Source organism: Anopheles aquasalis, chromosome 3 (assembly GCF_943734665.1).
Source record: "Anopheles aquasalis chromosome 3, idAnoAquaMG_Q_19, whole genome shotgun sequence".
NCBI lineage: Eukaryota > Metazoa > Arthropoda > Insecta > Diptera > Culicidae > Anopheles > Anopheles aquasalis.
In genome coordinates, this window is record NC_064878.1 from 13,172,501 (window position 1) to 13,187,500 (window position 15,000).

General features: G+C 48.2%; 2 protein-coding genes across 2 annotated transcripts in view; one reads left to right on the plus strand and one right to left on the minus strand.

The window, feature by feature from the left end:
- LOC126579325 (uncharacterized) overlaps positions 1-5,130 on the minus strand; it is a 5,489-nt gene extending 359 nt beyond the window's left edge. Inside the window, exons 1-5 of the mRNA XM_050242811.1 lie at positions 5,113-5,130; positions 1,420-1,565; positions 1,084-1,277; positions 737-959; positions 1-673 (exon numbers count right to left, since the gene is read on the minus strand). The exon at positions 1-673 is cut by the window's left edge and continues 359 nt beyond it. Coding sequence (XP_050098768.1) covers positions 1-673; positions 737-959; positions 1,084-1,277; positions 1,420-1,452 — 1,123 coding nt within the window. The 5' untranslated portion in view covers positions 1,453-1,565; positions 5,113-5,130. The remainder of the gene's footprint in view (positions 674-736; positions 960-1,083; positions 1,278-1,419; positions 1,566-5,112) is intronic.
- A 6,265-nt stretch (positions 5,131-11,395) lies between these two features.
- The window catches only part of LOC126579326 (uncharacterized), a 7,635-nt gene continuing 4,030 nt past the window's right edge, over positions 11,396-15,000 (plus strand). The window contains exons 1-8 of the mRNA XM_050242812.1: positions 11,396-11,580; positions 12,446-12,846; positions 12,921-13,024; positions 13,096-13,433; positions 13,527-13,692; positions 13,770-14,110; positions 14,196-14,361; positions 14,451-14,532. Coding sequence (XP_050098769.1) covers positions 11,396-11,580; positions 12,446-12,846; positions 12,921-13,024; positions 13,096-13,433; positions 13,527-13,692; positions 13,770-14,110; positions 14,196-14,361; positions 14,451-14,532 — 1,783 coding nt within the window. The remainder of the gene's footprint in view (positions 11,581-12,445; positions 12,847-12,920; positions 13,025-13,095; positions 13,434-13,526; positions 13,693-13,769; positions 14,111-14,195; positions 14,362-14,450; positions 14,533-15,000) is intronic.

Sequence of the window (15,000 nt, forward strand, 5' to 3'; positions counted from 1 at the left end):
GAGGTACATGGATGTCACGGTATGCCGGCAGCGGTGCACCAGTCGTGAGCATCGCTACAGTGCCCGCAATGGGCGATTGGGAAGATGGTGTCGCAATGTAGGCCAGGTTGGCCGGTGCCGGAAACGTGGCCAGATACGTACCACCCGCCACCGGCGTAGCTTGGGTGGTCGTGGAAGCAATTACGGATCCGGCATGTGGTGCCGTATTGTAGCTGTGGATCTTCACATCACTCGGTCGCAACTGGGCCGGATAGAAAGGGGCCGGAATTTGCGACTGCGTTGCTGGGTAGTACAGTTGCCGTTGTTGCTGGTTGATAAGGTACTGTTGTTGTTGCTGCTGTTGCTGTTGCTGCTGAAGGTGTTGCTGTTGCTGTTCGGCCACAGCTGGCATCTGGTAGTAACCATAAGCAACGGGTGTAGGTGGACTGACGACTGGCGCCGATTGTACCGCAGCTACCGGTTCATTCTCGTACGTCACATCCGCCCGGTATCCGTTGTTGTCTGCGATGTATTTTACGATCTGCATTCGACCATCCGGCAGCTGCACCTTGTAGCTACCCTTAACCGCTCCGTCCATCTGCTGCTGTTGCGTGTGCGAGAAATCGTCGCCCGAGGCCGAATCCTTCACGGCGTACGAGAACACGTAGTTCTTCTTCACATCCGTTGCTGCCTCCTGTAAAAGCGCTCCATGAATCACCTGTCCAGCATTTCCAGACTCTCCATATACGATACTTACATTCAGGAAGTCGATATTATCCACCTGCTGGTACCCTTTGCCTAGCAGTCGAGCCGCATGCTTTGCCAATGCCTGGTAGGCAGGTTTCACAATCGGACTATCGGCACCAGCAAACCGACCCATCTTCTGTTGCCGTTCCTTCAGAGCTAGCGCCTCGTAAGGGTAAGGCAGTTCGTTCGCCGTAGATCCATCTCGTACACGGGGAAACTGCACAGGACCTTGGCTGCGGTACACAATTATCCCACAGACCCAGTGGCGGTGAGAAAGGAGATAATAAATTAACCAAACGAAACACGAAACACGTGCAAACAACAGAAACACGTGGTCACCAGGGAAACGGTGCTTACTTGAGAAGATTTTGGGAGAATTTCTCACTGTTGGTCGCTAGGTTCCGGTCGAAGATGGCGATGCCTTCGTACGGGTTCCGGTACGGGTGTGGATTTACATCGCGAGGTCGTAGCAAAGATGCCGGCTCGGGTGTTTCCACGGCCACCGCCCGGCACTGGCCAACGATTGCCAGTATCACCAGAGACCGGATAAGCTGTCCACGCGGAAAGGGAAAGGTCAATGGATGGGTTGGTTGTTGTTTGAAATGCGGTTAAAAGAAGCAGTTACATCGTCTTGCTCTACTGCAAAGCAGGCTCTGGGTGGATCATGTCCGATCACCGCAGACATCATCTTACCTTCAGCAACGCCAGCGAACGCCTTGACTGCATTTTCGGTTCCCACTCGGTTGGTTTGTCGGTCGGTCGGTCGGTTAGAATTATTTAAGCATACCACCTTGTACGATGAGTGATGGGTGGATGGGCGGTGGGCGCGATTGAATCAACTGGGGAAATAGAATGGGAAAAGGCCGACGAAAAACAAAGTATGGTTAGGTATGGGGGGTGCATTCGGGTGTAATTTTCACACGGGACACTCCGGCCATGTGAGCTGTGTGATCGGTTGGACACTTGTGAGAGATCAGGCATTTGGTGGGCGGTGAGGCGCGGCTCTACGCGTCGCGGCCTTCCATTTCCACCTGTAAACGGGGCCTGCCTTACGGGAAGGGGGGGGGGGGGGGAGGGTGTGGATTTATCAGAATTTTCCACGCTCCATTGGGCGAAGGTGGAACGACATTACACACGGCCGCAACGGTAAAGATCATTTCACGTGCGAGCGAGCGAGCAACCCAACGAGTGGGTGTGGAAATGATCTCCACTTTATTATGCGCTCATTATAGATTGTTCGCGTTGTTTCGTCATCTGCAAACAATTGGTTAGCTATTAACCGGTATGGGTATGTTTTAGTTGGCGATTACAACCTTTTTGATTGTACGATCGAGCTGTCTGAAGCATTGCCTACTAACACTGTATACTAACAATTTCAAAAGTAAACTAGAACTGAAACTGAAAATAGAGTTTTGTATCTTACAAATGAAGCGTGCATCGATATCTTGAGGGGCCTTCATCCTTGACTGATTGAAGGACATTCCCTTAAAGGTTTAGGGCACCTAGTGTGAAACCTGAAGCGCACAATTAATTAAAAGTGACTCTACTGGATAGGTCAATAAATCTATCAAGAAGTAAAGCGCCCCATAGCATCATAAACAATCCATTCGGATCATCCCTGGACCGGCCTTGAGATGGGATTTGGTGATGGCGTAGGGTGGTCCATAAAATGCTGACTGATTCACTCATTATGCTCTACCTGGCTGCATATAGGCTGCAGTCTGTAAGCCTTCGATATCTGGCTAAGCCTTCTCTAAGGCGTGATGTTTCACCGGGGGTCACATCACCGATCGATCGGTAAAGTGCCGCATCAACCCAACTCATGATGCTGCTGATTCGCGATGTGGCGCTTAATTGGGACATGGTGCTACGTTTTGTGGAGAAAAGCTTTACCGGCATATCGCATGAGGCTGGATCTTGACCAGCGTTTGTGTGGATTTCAAGAGGCCTCCCGTCATCGATGGACGCTTAAGGAGCTGAAGTTATTTAACACCAATTAACATATCAATAAGACAGCGTGAGCAATGTAATCGGCGTGGATCTTAAGGTGAAGTATATTGTGTAATCGCAGATTTAATTTAATCGCATCGTCCTTCTCTTTTGGTAGTAAAACATAAAACGGTTAGATTGTAAAGATTTCACTTTTGCGACGCAGAACAGAACAATCGGGAATCTTTTGTGCCTATTCCCGCCTGGCAGCCAGCATGTGCACACGCAACGGAATCGATCGCTGTTACTCAACAACGTTAAGCTGAGTTTGCAAAAAAAAAAAGGAGGAAACAAATCAATCAAACGTGCGATAACATTCTTCCCAAAGCTTGTATCCGCACGGGTTTATGCAGATCACGTGCAGCGGCCATTCGGTGGTCCGGGTGTGTCGATTCCCGGACATCGGAAACGACAACGAAATGCGTTTCACACACTCTCACTGTCTTCCGTCCAAGGGGCATCCATCGACGGATTCACGGAACTTCCACACCCGTTTAAAGATTAGTATTCCATTGCGCCAGCTGCTTGAAACACATCGGTTAACACGGTTAAATTCCGCCACCGAATCGCCACCTCGTCACTGATGATGGACGAAGATAGTTAAAAAGCTAGACAAAAAAAACCATTGAACAACGATTTTTCGGGCAACGCACACGCATTGGCATAACCTATTCGGCGAAAGCTACCGAGAGCAAGCGCGCGGTCAACATTCGAAACTTTGAAACACTTCGCAACCACCGACAGACGCCATTCCGGGGGCGGAGATGGTGCAACGCGGAGACCCTGAAAGTGTCGTGTGCAGCTGTGGTTCCTGATTGCACCATTCTAGAGCAGCCCGGCTGCTGTCTGCCGGGCCCGGTCTGGCCCCTTCTGTGGCAATTAATCCTATTAGCAGGGCGACGATGCAAACAAGACGATTTCCACTTGAAAGCTCGTGGCCTCCTTGGCACAGCACCCGTGTACTACTAATGCCGTGTAAATACGCGTGTGTAACATAAATCGGTTGCCACCACTGTCCCCTGGCTGGAACGGATTGCCGGTCGTTGGTCGGTTTTCCACTTTTCACGTGTTGTGTTTAGTGGGGTTCGTTAGATTTTTGACCATATTTGGGTGGCTTAGCAGCTAAGCGGAGCACACGTGTGTTACGAAGGAACTTTGATTGTTATCAAGAACAACGCATGATTGACGGCGTTTCGGTTCCGGTTTCTTCTACTTCGCGAGATCAAACATAAAAAACTTACGCGTATTTTTCGGCGAGTTCTAGGGATTTCTAAAACACTTATGAACCACAACGACGCTCACTTTTTTGAAACTTTTGTGCAAAAAAAACGATTATCTATAGTCGTTGATCACTGCCCTAGACCACTAGAAGAAATCACAATGGCAAGTTGGATTCAGAAACGAGCGTCCAGCTGCACCGGGCTCTTGGTGGGCACTGACTAGCCACGGATAGGGTCGTGTTCCTCATAACCCACGCGAGCCGCGTACCAACCACGATGGCCACAATGGGCCCGCTGTGTTCCCGCCGTACCGATTTCCTGTCAAGCGCCGAAAATTGAACGCGCGAACACGCTCTATCATTGCAGCAGCAGCAGCCAAGCCGGGCCGTTTGCACTGAAGGAAGGGATAGTTCACCCGCGTCTGGTGGCATTGGATCACCACCCCCACCGGCTCGTAAGGGGTAGCGACCAGGCGGCATCGGGCTACGCATAAGTATATGAGCCCAGTACCCTCCTCCGCGTGGTAATCGGTGGCCCTCCCACCAGCTAGAGAGTGCATTCAAAAGGAAGTTAACAAAGGCTTGGAAGAACTAATCGTTGATTCTTTATGAAAAGTGGAGGCAATGTCATATGCCGAAACGTTTCCAATACAATGCTTTCAAGCATCAGCACCGTTCGTGACTAGTTAACACAAAAAATTAAGAACATTTATTCTTTTTTATTTTTATAAATGTAATGAATGCAATAAGCAACAAGTAACAGTCGAAGATCACTGCCAAAAATGGTTAAAACCCTGAAACACTTTGTGGGTCCAGTTTCCAACCTGGCGAGAAACTACAGTTTGTTGCCTTGGTACACGATAACGATGAGTCACACCCTTTATCAGTGTATCCTGGCAACATTCGCAGAGTACGCCTCTATTCCTGTACTATTCCTTTACAAACTACAGGAACTAACAATGAAATCAGCTGAAAATTGCACATTAACTTTTACAGCTTTTCCTTTGACTCGCCTTGACCAGCCCAATTCTGTGCAAACACTCAATAAAGCATAACTTTATGAGCCCACAGCCGCAACTAGCATTGTAAAGCTCAGGAATGCTGCATTCATACTAAATATAGACACCCCTTTGGCAGCAAATCGGAATGAGAAAAAATCCGAAAGCAATAGAACTTACCCCAACAATGCACCGATTTGCACTGTAGCCTCCAGGTGCAAAGCGTGGGGCACCCGCGAGAGTCATCTGTTAATTAGCAAAGCGGTGACCTCACGGCTAACCCCACTTTGCATATCTTCTATCAATGGAAGGGTTAACGGTAGGGTGGCGATAGTGTACTATGGGTGGGAAAATGTACCTTTAAGAGGCCCCGATGCCATATGCTGCCGACGGGTGAGATATGGGGTATTTGTTTGGAATTGCAATCCCCCAGCCTATCGCAGCCGGCATCTCGTTCACAGTCGGCTAATTGTTTTCTTTGAGAAGAAAATTTTGGTTGTCTGGAGGTGTTGTCTGTGGCGGAATGCGGGAACTGTTCCGTGGATTTAAGTTTGTAACTTCCAGTGCATGCAATGGCGCAGCCGGTAAACATTACCAGCACGTGAACGTTACGTGAAATTGATAGAAACTTGGAGAACCACTTTGACGAAAGCGCTCCAGGCTCACGTGCAGCATGGAAAGAAGAATGGATGGATCATTAAGGGCATTGGGGGTTTAGGGGCAATAAAAGGAAGGGCAATAAAAGGAAGCAGTTACCTTTTAGCATCCATACGAACGATCTACAAACTGAGAAGGATGACAAAAATATGATTGCTTCCAGCTGATGGCGCCTAAATTGCAAATCAATCATCTCCCTACTGAGAGGTCACGGTGCCCGGTGTTACGCAAATGCTAGTTGCCGCAGCCAAAGTCTGCCCAAAAGCCAGCTCGTCTAATCAATATTCCAATGTCTCAAGACGAGCCTTAAGCTACGGAACGACCGTTTCTGCTTTCGTGTCGCGCGCGATTGCTGCACCAAATTTCCAAAGTCCACCATATAGGACGACGACACGAACAATTTAAAGAAACTTCGTCACTTCGTCTTGCCAAAAAATATGAATGCAATGCCAGCAGCAGCAGCAGCAGCAGCAGCACCAGGGCCGGTAGTATTTTGATGCAAATTCGTCCAGTCTTCCCCGCGACCACGAGGTTTTGTCGTCGATTTTACGCCTCAATCCGAATCCATCACCGAAACCGCCAGTCGGTGACGTGTGACCAGAGCGTTTGGAGCGTTTCGTTTTTGGCCGCCGGGTTCGGGTGATTGCCATCGACCGAGTTTTTATGCTAATTCCAATGCGGCACCGTTTCAGCGAGCGCCTCGCACAAAACCACCCGACGACCTAGAGCAGATCTGAATCCTCGTTGTCGTCGTCGTCGTCAAAAAAAAGGGGGGGGGGGGGGGGCAGTAGTTCCGTGAACCGGTTAGTAGCGGAGCGCATTTGTGCGCCGCCCGTGCACTTTCGATGCACATTCAAACGGTCAACCGGTTCGGTTCGAATCATTTGCCATCTAACATGCTTTTTCGTGGTTTCGGGGCAAGTTGAAAGAATTGTGAATTGTGAAACTATTTCCTCGTTACACATGGTACCATTCGGCTGGCGGTTACTGACCGTACCAGAAGGGAATTGTATCGGCCGGCAGGCGGAGCAGATAACAGCAGTGGCTGCGCTTTAAATTTCAAATTTGGCTAAAAGCTGAAATTTATGATTCGATGGTTGACCAACGTGGTTGTCTTTATCTGAAAAATGTGGTCAAAAATCCCGCCTTAACTCGTTACATGGCGCAGCACTGGACACAGTTTCGGGCGGATATGCGTCCTCTAACCAATCTGGCAACAGCTGGCCGTTCGTGTAACTGTCCATGAAATTCTTCCTTGAGGCCAATCTGGACTGCTTGTCCGCTTGACCACTCACCAGGCCCAGTTCCAAATCTGTCAGATCTCGCTCGAGACACACACTCGATTCGTGGCGTTCCATGGAACGATCGTGTATGGCTCAAGTTCTTGCATCGATCAGTTTCCGACTGTGAGTGTCTACCGTTAGCAAGGGTACATATGTTTTTATGCTATCATTAGTCGGGGTTTTACGTGTCGCTTATGTTGAGTGTGCTGCTCACGCATTGACCAATCATAGTGCGAAGGTGTCGGAAATTGTAGAAGGCGATTAAGTCGTCACTTAGAACTATGCAATGTTAGTAGTAGGGTTCAGTGCATTGGTACTTTCAATGTACTGTTATGAAGCACTATGTGCTTATTCAGCATGAAACCGAACTCAGAAAAAATAGTGAATAAAAGGATTAATAAAAGAGAGAGTAAAATATGAAACTAAAATACATGAAGCTTTGTTTTTATGTTTGCGTGTGCAATTTATTATAAACGCTGTATACCCTGATCTGTTTTCCTTCTATTTGTTCTGAATATTACGGTTCAACTTGCATAATGGAGCGCAACTTCCATTATGTTACGTTTATAATATCAATACTAACCACATGAAATGGATGGCTAGGTTCAGAAGTTCTTTTTTTTCGAACATGAGCCCCAGTTCCGTTAGCTCTGATTCCCGTAGGAGTCCCATTTCGAACAATCAATTGAAGATTACTCAACCTCAACGCCGGAGCCACATTAATACGCAATACTCTATCACCGAGACTGCCGTGACATCAAACAGGGACGGCTGGCATGTTCTGCTTACCCCTTAACCTAGATTATTATAATGTCGCGGTTGCTTCCGGTATCACTTCCCGGTTCAAGTTTGTTTACTTTTCCACCCGCCAACTATCTTCCCGCCGCCGCTCGTCAATATACGTCATTTTCGTCTGCTATTGCCATGCCGTTGATGGCTTCGTCCCTGATGGAATGTAGCACAGTAATATGATGGTGAAGTATTGAAGAAACTTTCGGTCCTCACGGTTTCTTCGTTCCGTTCGCACTAACCTTCGATTCGAATGGGATGCGTGGAACCATGTAAGTGAGGGCTTTTACGGGTTCCTGTCCGCCGTCAACCGCACAACGGCAACGCACTACGCGGTTACTCTCTTTGGCGTGTTTGTGCACCGTTGTCGCCCGTTTGATTGAGGAATGAGACATATCTACATATATTTAGGGGGTTTTGGGAGAGTGGGAGCACTATAAACACTTCCCGCGATTATGCGTGTGGGCGCCATCGACCATCGTCAATCGATCGCGCCTGTGTCCAAGCGGTGTGCGCGTTACGATTATGTTGCCATTAGCTGCCAAGCCAGTCGACCGGAGTCTGTAACTAACAATTTACATTCTTGCCATCCCCCCCCCAGCCCCGGCGGAACTTGGGCAAAAAAGTTCGTACCGCCTGTTCGTGATATTTAGCTGGAGTTCGGTGACTAATTTGGTGCAATATGTTTTCACGGTTTCCCTGCTCTCTCGCTTTTGTTACCACATGTTGGTTGCGCGACTGGTTGCTAGGTTGATTCTATGCAGTGTCCTTTCTCATTCCATCACAAAACGGGTCCGGAACGGGAAGGCATTACCGGACGATTATATTTATGCGTCGTGGTCGAATGTGCGATCAACCGTTTGAGATAGTCGCGATCGATGACTGGGTTTGTTGGTTTTGAAGGTGGAATGCGATCAGCGGATATTTTCTGTGCCACTAAACCAGTTAATTTTTGGTACAAGATGCAGAGTATTTGAAAACAATGATGAAACAAGCATGATTTTCTTTTCCATTTACATATTTAAATCAGGCGTGACTGCTGCAAGTTTCTTTACCGCACGCCTCTGGAAAGTGCACGCACATGTATGTTTTTGGTCCCACAGTCGATGCCCCTGATATTTATCCTGTTGATTGTGCAACTCACTGATGAATGAAATCAATTTGCATCCCTGAATGCTGATGCTGACCTTACGGTACGAGCGTACGATCGGACTCAACGATCAAACGGTAGACATCAGACACAACACACACCAGACGGTCTGCATCAAGAGCACAGGGCACAAGAATGGGAACTCGGTTCGACCGCGGCGTGACCGTGAACCCCACCGTCCGTTGGTCGAACAACATACCGACAATGCGTCAATTACACGGTACCGCGGGCATGTCTTTCCAATTCCGGCAGAACCACAGCGGTAGGCCCTACGTTTGGACATTAAAAATCATTCCAAGCCAAGGGCTCGGCTCTCAGACCCAGACGGGATGAGAGATCGGACGCCGCGCTTCTGTAGCAGCCCTACGGTGCGATACAGACGTAGACAAGCCATCGTGACGACTCGCTATGTCTGTCCGCTGTCTGCTGAGGCTGCACGCATGGTATAAGAATGATTAATCACATTGCACAGCAGTGCATTGGTAGCAGTGCGTTTGCGTTAGCGTTTGTTCTGCTGATTGTTATTTATTGGGTTCGGATTGAATGTGTTCCCAAAAAAATGCGTTTTATTAGACAAGATTCAATCTACTTTCGATGACCGGAACACCAAGATTTGGCCTTGAGGGGGGCTTCGGTTTTTTTTGTGTTGCATATTTTGAGCATTTTTCCCTGAATGCTGATCCTTTTAAGAACGTACCGTAAAAACTACTGGACCGATTGATTTGAATTTTTTAACAGATAATCTGTACACTCTTTGTTTGGTAACCCCGTCAAGATTTCAGGAAAAATGTCGATACTTTTTTTTTAAAATAATTATGCAAAACTCGTTTTTGGCAAAATCGTAAAAAACATCACTTTTTTAAATTAAAAAATCTGCCAAAAATCGAAAAATAGGAAATTCACCAAAAATTCGACGGATAATCTATCAAACGACCATTTTTTTGTATTTTTCTGATAACCCATCATGCAGCTACAATGGGCAGAGGAAAAAGTACCTTTTCGCAGAAGCACCTTCGTAAATTTTGTGTCATGGATGAAGTTTTATATAAATCTTCTCCAAAATAGAACTAAACATTCTTCAAAAGTTGTAGTATAATATGCCTTTCACTTAAAAAAAAATCCATGGCTGTGTCACAAAAAATAGTCAAAATTGATTATTTGGTAAACTTATTTCGGCGAATATGTTCCTCTCCTTAATAGCAATAAATATGATGTTGGAGAGTTTTTCAAAATATTGAAACTACTCTTTCACAATAATAATAAGCGCAGTATCATAAAAATGATGTTTTAATCGTTGTTTACCGGCAAAAATTCAATTTTTCTTGTTATAAACCAAATGTTACAACAAAGCTATGAAAGGTATGGAATCTAAAAGCATTTTTAACATCAGGGAGGAATAGTCAATAGAATAGAAATATGTATCTCGATGCTATTAGCAAGCAGGTACATGCCATACGTTGAAAGTCAGTCTAGCAACTCGCATGTAGCTCACCAAAAGAAGCGCCGAATGCACGACATTCTTTACGGAACGTGTATGGCTTTCTTCACCATGTTTATGGTGTCTGAGCATGAATGGTTTATACCAGTGAGTGCTGGAAGACGATAGACCACTAAAAGGATATAATACTGACACAACATACAGGCCATACATTCCTGGCATAGGCATCTGCGGCAGAGAGCGATGAAATTGCACGCATAGTCACGTGACGATACCGTGATAAGCTCACGAAGGTTGCGAACATTGTTGTATTGCACCATTCCAGTCACACATCTTCCATCGATCATTGATCATTGCACGTAAATTCTAACACGCAAGGCAGCTGCCAATTAAAGAGCAAATATTAGAGTCAGAAGTAAGGAGGTTGTTTTAAAAATTAAAAAAAAAATCGAACGATTGATAAAGGAATAGCATAACCGTTCGTCAGCCAAACTACTCGAACACGAAATCGATCGACAGGCACGAGTGTTCCTGGTCACATTCTCGGTAGGCGACGCACCCAATGGCTACCGCCAAACGGTAGCCACCCTGCCGAATTTTGTTTATCATAAAAGCCAAACCAACTCCAATCCGACGTCCCCGTACCCGTTCTGCTCCATTCGTACCCATAAAGTTTATGCTATTCGCGCACGCGACCATGATTAATCATTCCAGTCCGCAAACCCGGACGATGGCTCGACGGTGAGTTGATCGACGAAGCAACTAGCCCGAAGAGGTGGCTGTTGAGCGAGGCAGGAATCGATCTAGAGGAATTTCGTCATACGACAACCTTTGCGACATTCCAATGGTCAGATGAGACGCGCACAGGCTCGGTTTCCTTCGACTTCGGCTTGATCGGACACCAAGGGCTAGGTTGCTAGGACCGTTGTTGATTTCCGACTTCACCATCTTCGCCGGCCTTTGCGGTTTCCTATAAAAGGACGGCACGTGTTGGCCACGGGCTCTTCAGTTCCGGTGTGCGGTGAAGATAGAAGCGAGGCCAGCAAAGCGAATCCCGGTTGAACGTTTACCACAGTTTAGTGATAGTGAAAGTGTTGCTTACCTGTCGAAAGCGGTGGAGCCGAATTCCCATCGGCTGTTGAAAGAATGAAAACCGGATACGGATTAAATACGGCCGACACACTGGGATATTTGGGGTATGGTGCAAAACCGTACTCTTCACTGAACTATCTCGGCAGCAAAGGATACAGCTCGGCGTCGGCCGGACTGCGTACAAAAAATGCGTACGATAAGGATTCCATTATGTCGAAAGTGAAAAAACCAAAAATAAGGCAAGCATTTTACTGTACCCTGTAGTAGTGAAACGCCTCGTAGCATGCCGGTTCCTCTTCAGTTCTGCATCAACGACAAACTCATGTGTGGCAATTTTGTGGACTGTTTATGGACTGTTATTAATAAAATACGCAAATGATGGAACGATGTGTCCCCAAGAGTTGTGTCGCATGAGCCAAGAATCAAGAATACCTTCCAAGCTTAACAGGTGCCATGTTTTGTAGAGAAAAGTGCCCCATACGCATGCAGCACCAAGAGCACCATTCCGAAGCAGGCACGCGCTGCCTGGCGGCGGACTGAGTCCTGCTCGCGCCGTGACTTGCTCTGCTTGCCTCAGCTCCGTCCGGTGCTACATAATTGGGAGGGGTTGAGAGGGACCTTTGGCAGGCTCGGCACGATCGCACCCCTCTGGCAGTAACACACAGAGCGATACGCTTGCGCCCTGCTATCCTTCCAATATCCGTTGCCAGGGGTAACCTGCGCCATGGCGATCGATCGTTGTTTACCCCAGCAAAACAAACTGCACTGACCGCAGTCGCGCATTTTTATCCAAACATTATCGTCATTCCTAAAATGGTCGACAGATCATTCATTTGAAAATTGCTGTGTGTTTTTGATTATTGAGTGTTTTTTTCACCTCCTAAAAAGGGTGAAGATTGAATCAATTCTATGTAAAATTAATGTAAAGAGTGTGTAGTGTCGGATTCAGACAATCATGGATTCAGAGTAATAACGAGGAAACACGCACTGCGGTGCACCTCCGTTTGAGGTCTTTATCGATGTTTTTTAATGTTCATCTTTTCATTTTCCCCATCTACATATTATGTTGTGTCGAAACCTCACATGGGGCCACCATACCAACAGGAAAACGTCGATCGAAAAACCGGAAGTCCCGCTGTACAAGAAGAAAACGTACGATTTCACCGATTACGCCTACCGTGAGGCAGTGAATCGGCTGAAGTTCCTGTTGACCGAGGCGTACGAGCCGACGAAGGCGGCCACCTCGTTCTTCTACCGCAACGTGGACGTGGATGGTAAATCGGAAGTGTCCGACAATCAATCGGTCATCGAGCGACCCTCACTGACCGAGGTATCGAAGTACTTCCCCTCGAGCGGTGGCCTCACAGCACACCGTTATGGCGGAACACTGGCAAGAAGGTACAGCTTTCTGGGGAAAGATCTTGGGACCGTTGGCCACACGGGCTCCGGCGGTTCGGCATTGAAACCGGCCATCTCCAATTCCAGTCTGCAGCCGGCAGCATCAGGTTAAGTGTTGTTGAACGCCTGTCGCCTACGACGCTCGCTTTATTCTGGGTTCTTTTATACATACTCGCAGCAGGCCATGGGCTGGAGGTCGCACAGCCACCGCCAGAGCTGCTGGGATTTATCGAAAAGCAGGAAAGCTACATCGAGCAGCTAGAACGGGAGTCTCAGTACTGCCGGGTAAGTAATGCACCGCAGGCGGTAGGTAGAATCGGTGGCCACTAATATGAGCCTTTCATCCCCGCGTATAGGAAGAGCTCTCTACGCTGCTGAAGAAAGTGAAGGATGTGGTATCGGAGAATGAAGCCCTGACGGATCGGTCCCGCACGAAGGCCCTCTATCAGCTCGATTCCTCCGAGAGTGAGGATATCGAGTATGACCGGGGTCGCGACAAGGGCAAACCGCTGGCCGGACCGAGCATCGTGTTTGAGTCGCGCATCAGTGAGCTAGAGGCACAGCTCGCCCAATCGCAGATCGATCTGAAGCGGCTGTTTGCGGAAAATGAAGAAAACAAACGCAAGCTGCTACACGGTGCGAGTGATGTCGGTAACGCCGATGCCTATCGAAAACAGGTGGAAAATTTGCAGCGGTAGGTTCGGAATCCAGAGGACAAACACTGGATCACCGGCACCCCAAGAACTCCCAAGAAGTGTCATTCAATTCGTTAACCCTTTTTTTGTAGCGATAAGCACCAGTTGGAGGAAACGGTACGCAAGCTGCAGCTATCGATTGATCAGCTGAAGGACACGGAAGCGTGCAACTTTAGCAAGTCTCAGCGAAGCCGTGACATGATCGAACAGGTGGCGTTCGAGCGCAATCAGGCCGAGATTGAAATCAGACGGCTGAAGGTAATGCAGAACTGTCGGTGTACCGGACGATGAAACGGATCACCGCTACTAGTGAGTGTGTTGCTCTCGGTTTTCAGGATGAGCTGGAACGGCAGCATGAGCGTGTACGGGAGGTGCAGCACGAAATGGCAAAGCGCATTGCGGAGGAGCGGGCTAGCGCCGAGCGTCGCTATACGTACCACGTCGATCAACTTGGCGGTGATCTCAGCAGCCAGTGGGATCACGCTACCAAGCTACAGCTCGAGGTGGAGCGCATGAAGCGCATCGAGTCGGATCACAAGCGCGAGCTGACCCAGAAAAACTCCCAGCTCGACGAGCTGAAGATGGAGATCAAGAACAAAACGGCGATCTTCATGTCCGATCTGAATCAAGCGAGCGCCGAGAAGCAATCGTTAGAGCAGGAGATCACCTCGCTAAGGTGAGCCAATTTCTACCCGATAAGAAGGCCCGATCAGTGGTACTGATGCTCTCGCCCGGGGCCGGGTGCCTTTTGCACATTCCAGGCTACAGCTGGAGCGTACGGAGCGGCAATCGAAGGTGGAGGTTTCCCGCCTGAATGCCGAAATAACGTCGCTACGCCAGCGGCTCGATCGAGCCGATGCGGATCTGCTCCAGTCGAAGCGAGAAAATCTCAAACTGGGTGACGAAGTGGCATCACTGGAGAAAGAGGTTAGCTAACGGTGACTCCTACCTTCACCCCAGCCTTGGCTTCAGCTCACTAACGTACACTTCCCTGCTCCCTTTCTTCGCTGCACCAGTTAACACTTGGGGAGCTGAACAGAGAGACGCGACCGTCAAAGGAACTCGCAAAGATCATATCCGATATGGAAAACAAACATGGTTAGTAGCTGGCAGCGATGGGTGACCCACCTATAGCGATCACCCTAATTTTTCTTTAGCATTGAAACGATCATCAGCGAAAGAAATCTAATCCGCGGACAGCACGAGCCACATCACCGCAATCACTATCATGCACCCATAATCTCACACCTCTCCCCCTCCAGTCAGGTCCATTTTCTGCACGATTGGCATAATGCTTTTGGCCTTTGTGTGCTTGTGCCCATGCTCTCGCTATTGTTTTCTCGCTCGAGTTGTTTTAACCATAAGCCCCGCCGTGCACGTCGTTCTGTGTGTCGTCAATTGTTCAGTTCTAGTTCTCACGCATATGGGCGATCAGTTGGCAGTACATCAGACGATCGGCAGTTGCAGTTCAGTTTCAGCTCACTAGCAGACGACGAAACTCGTTGGTGCAGGCATCGCACGGAAAGGGTTTAGAACATTCGCAATAGTTTATCCATGAGCTATTTT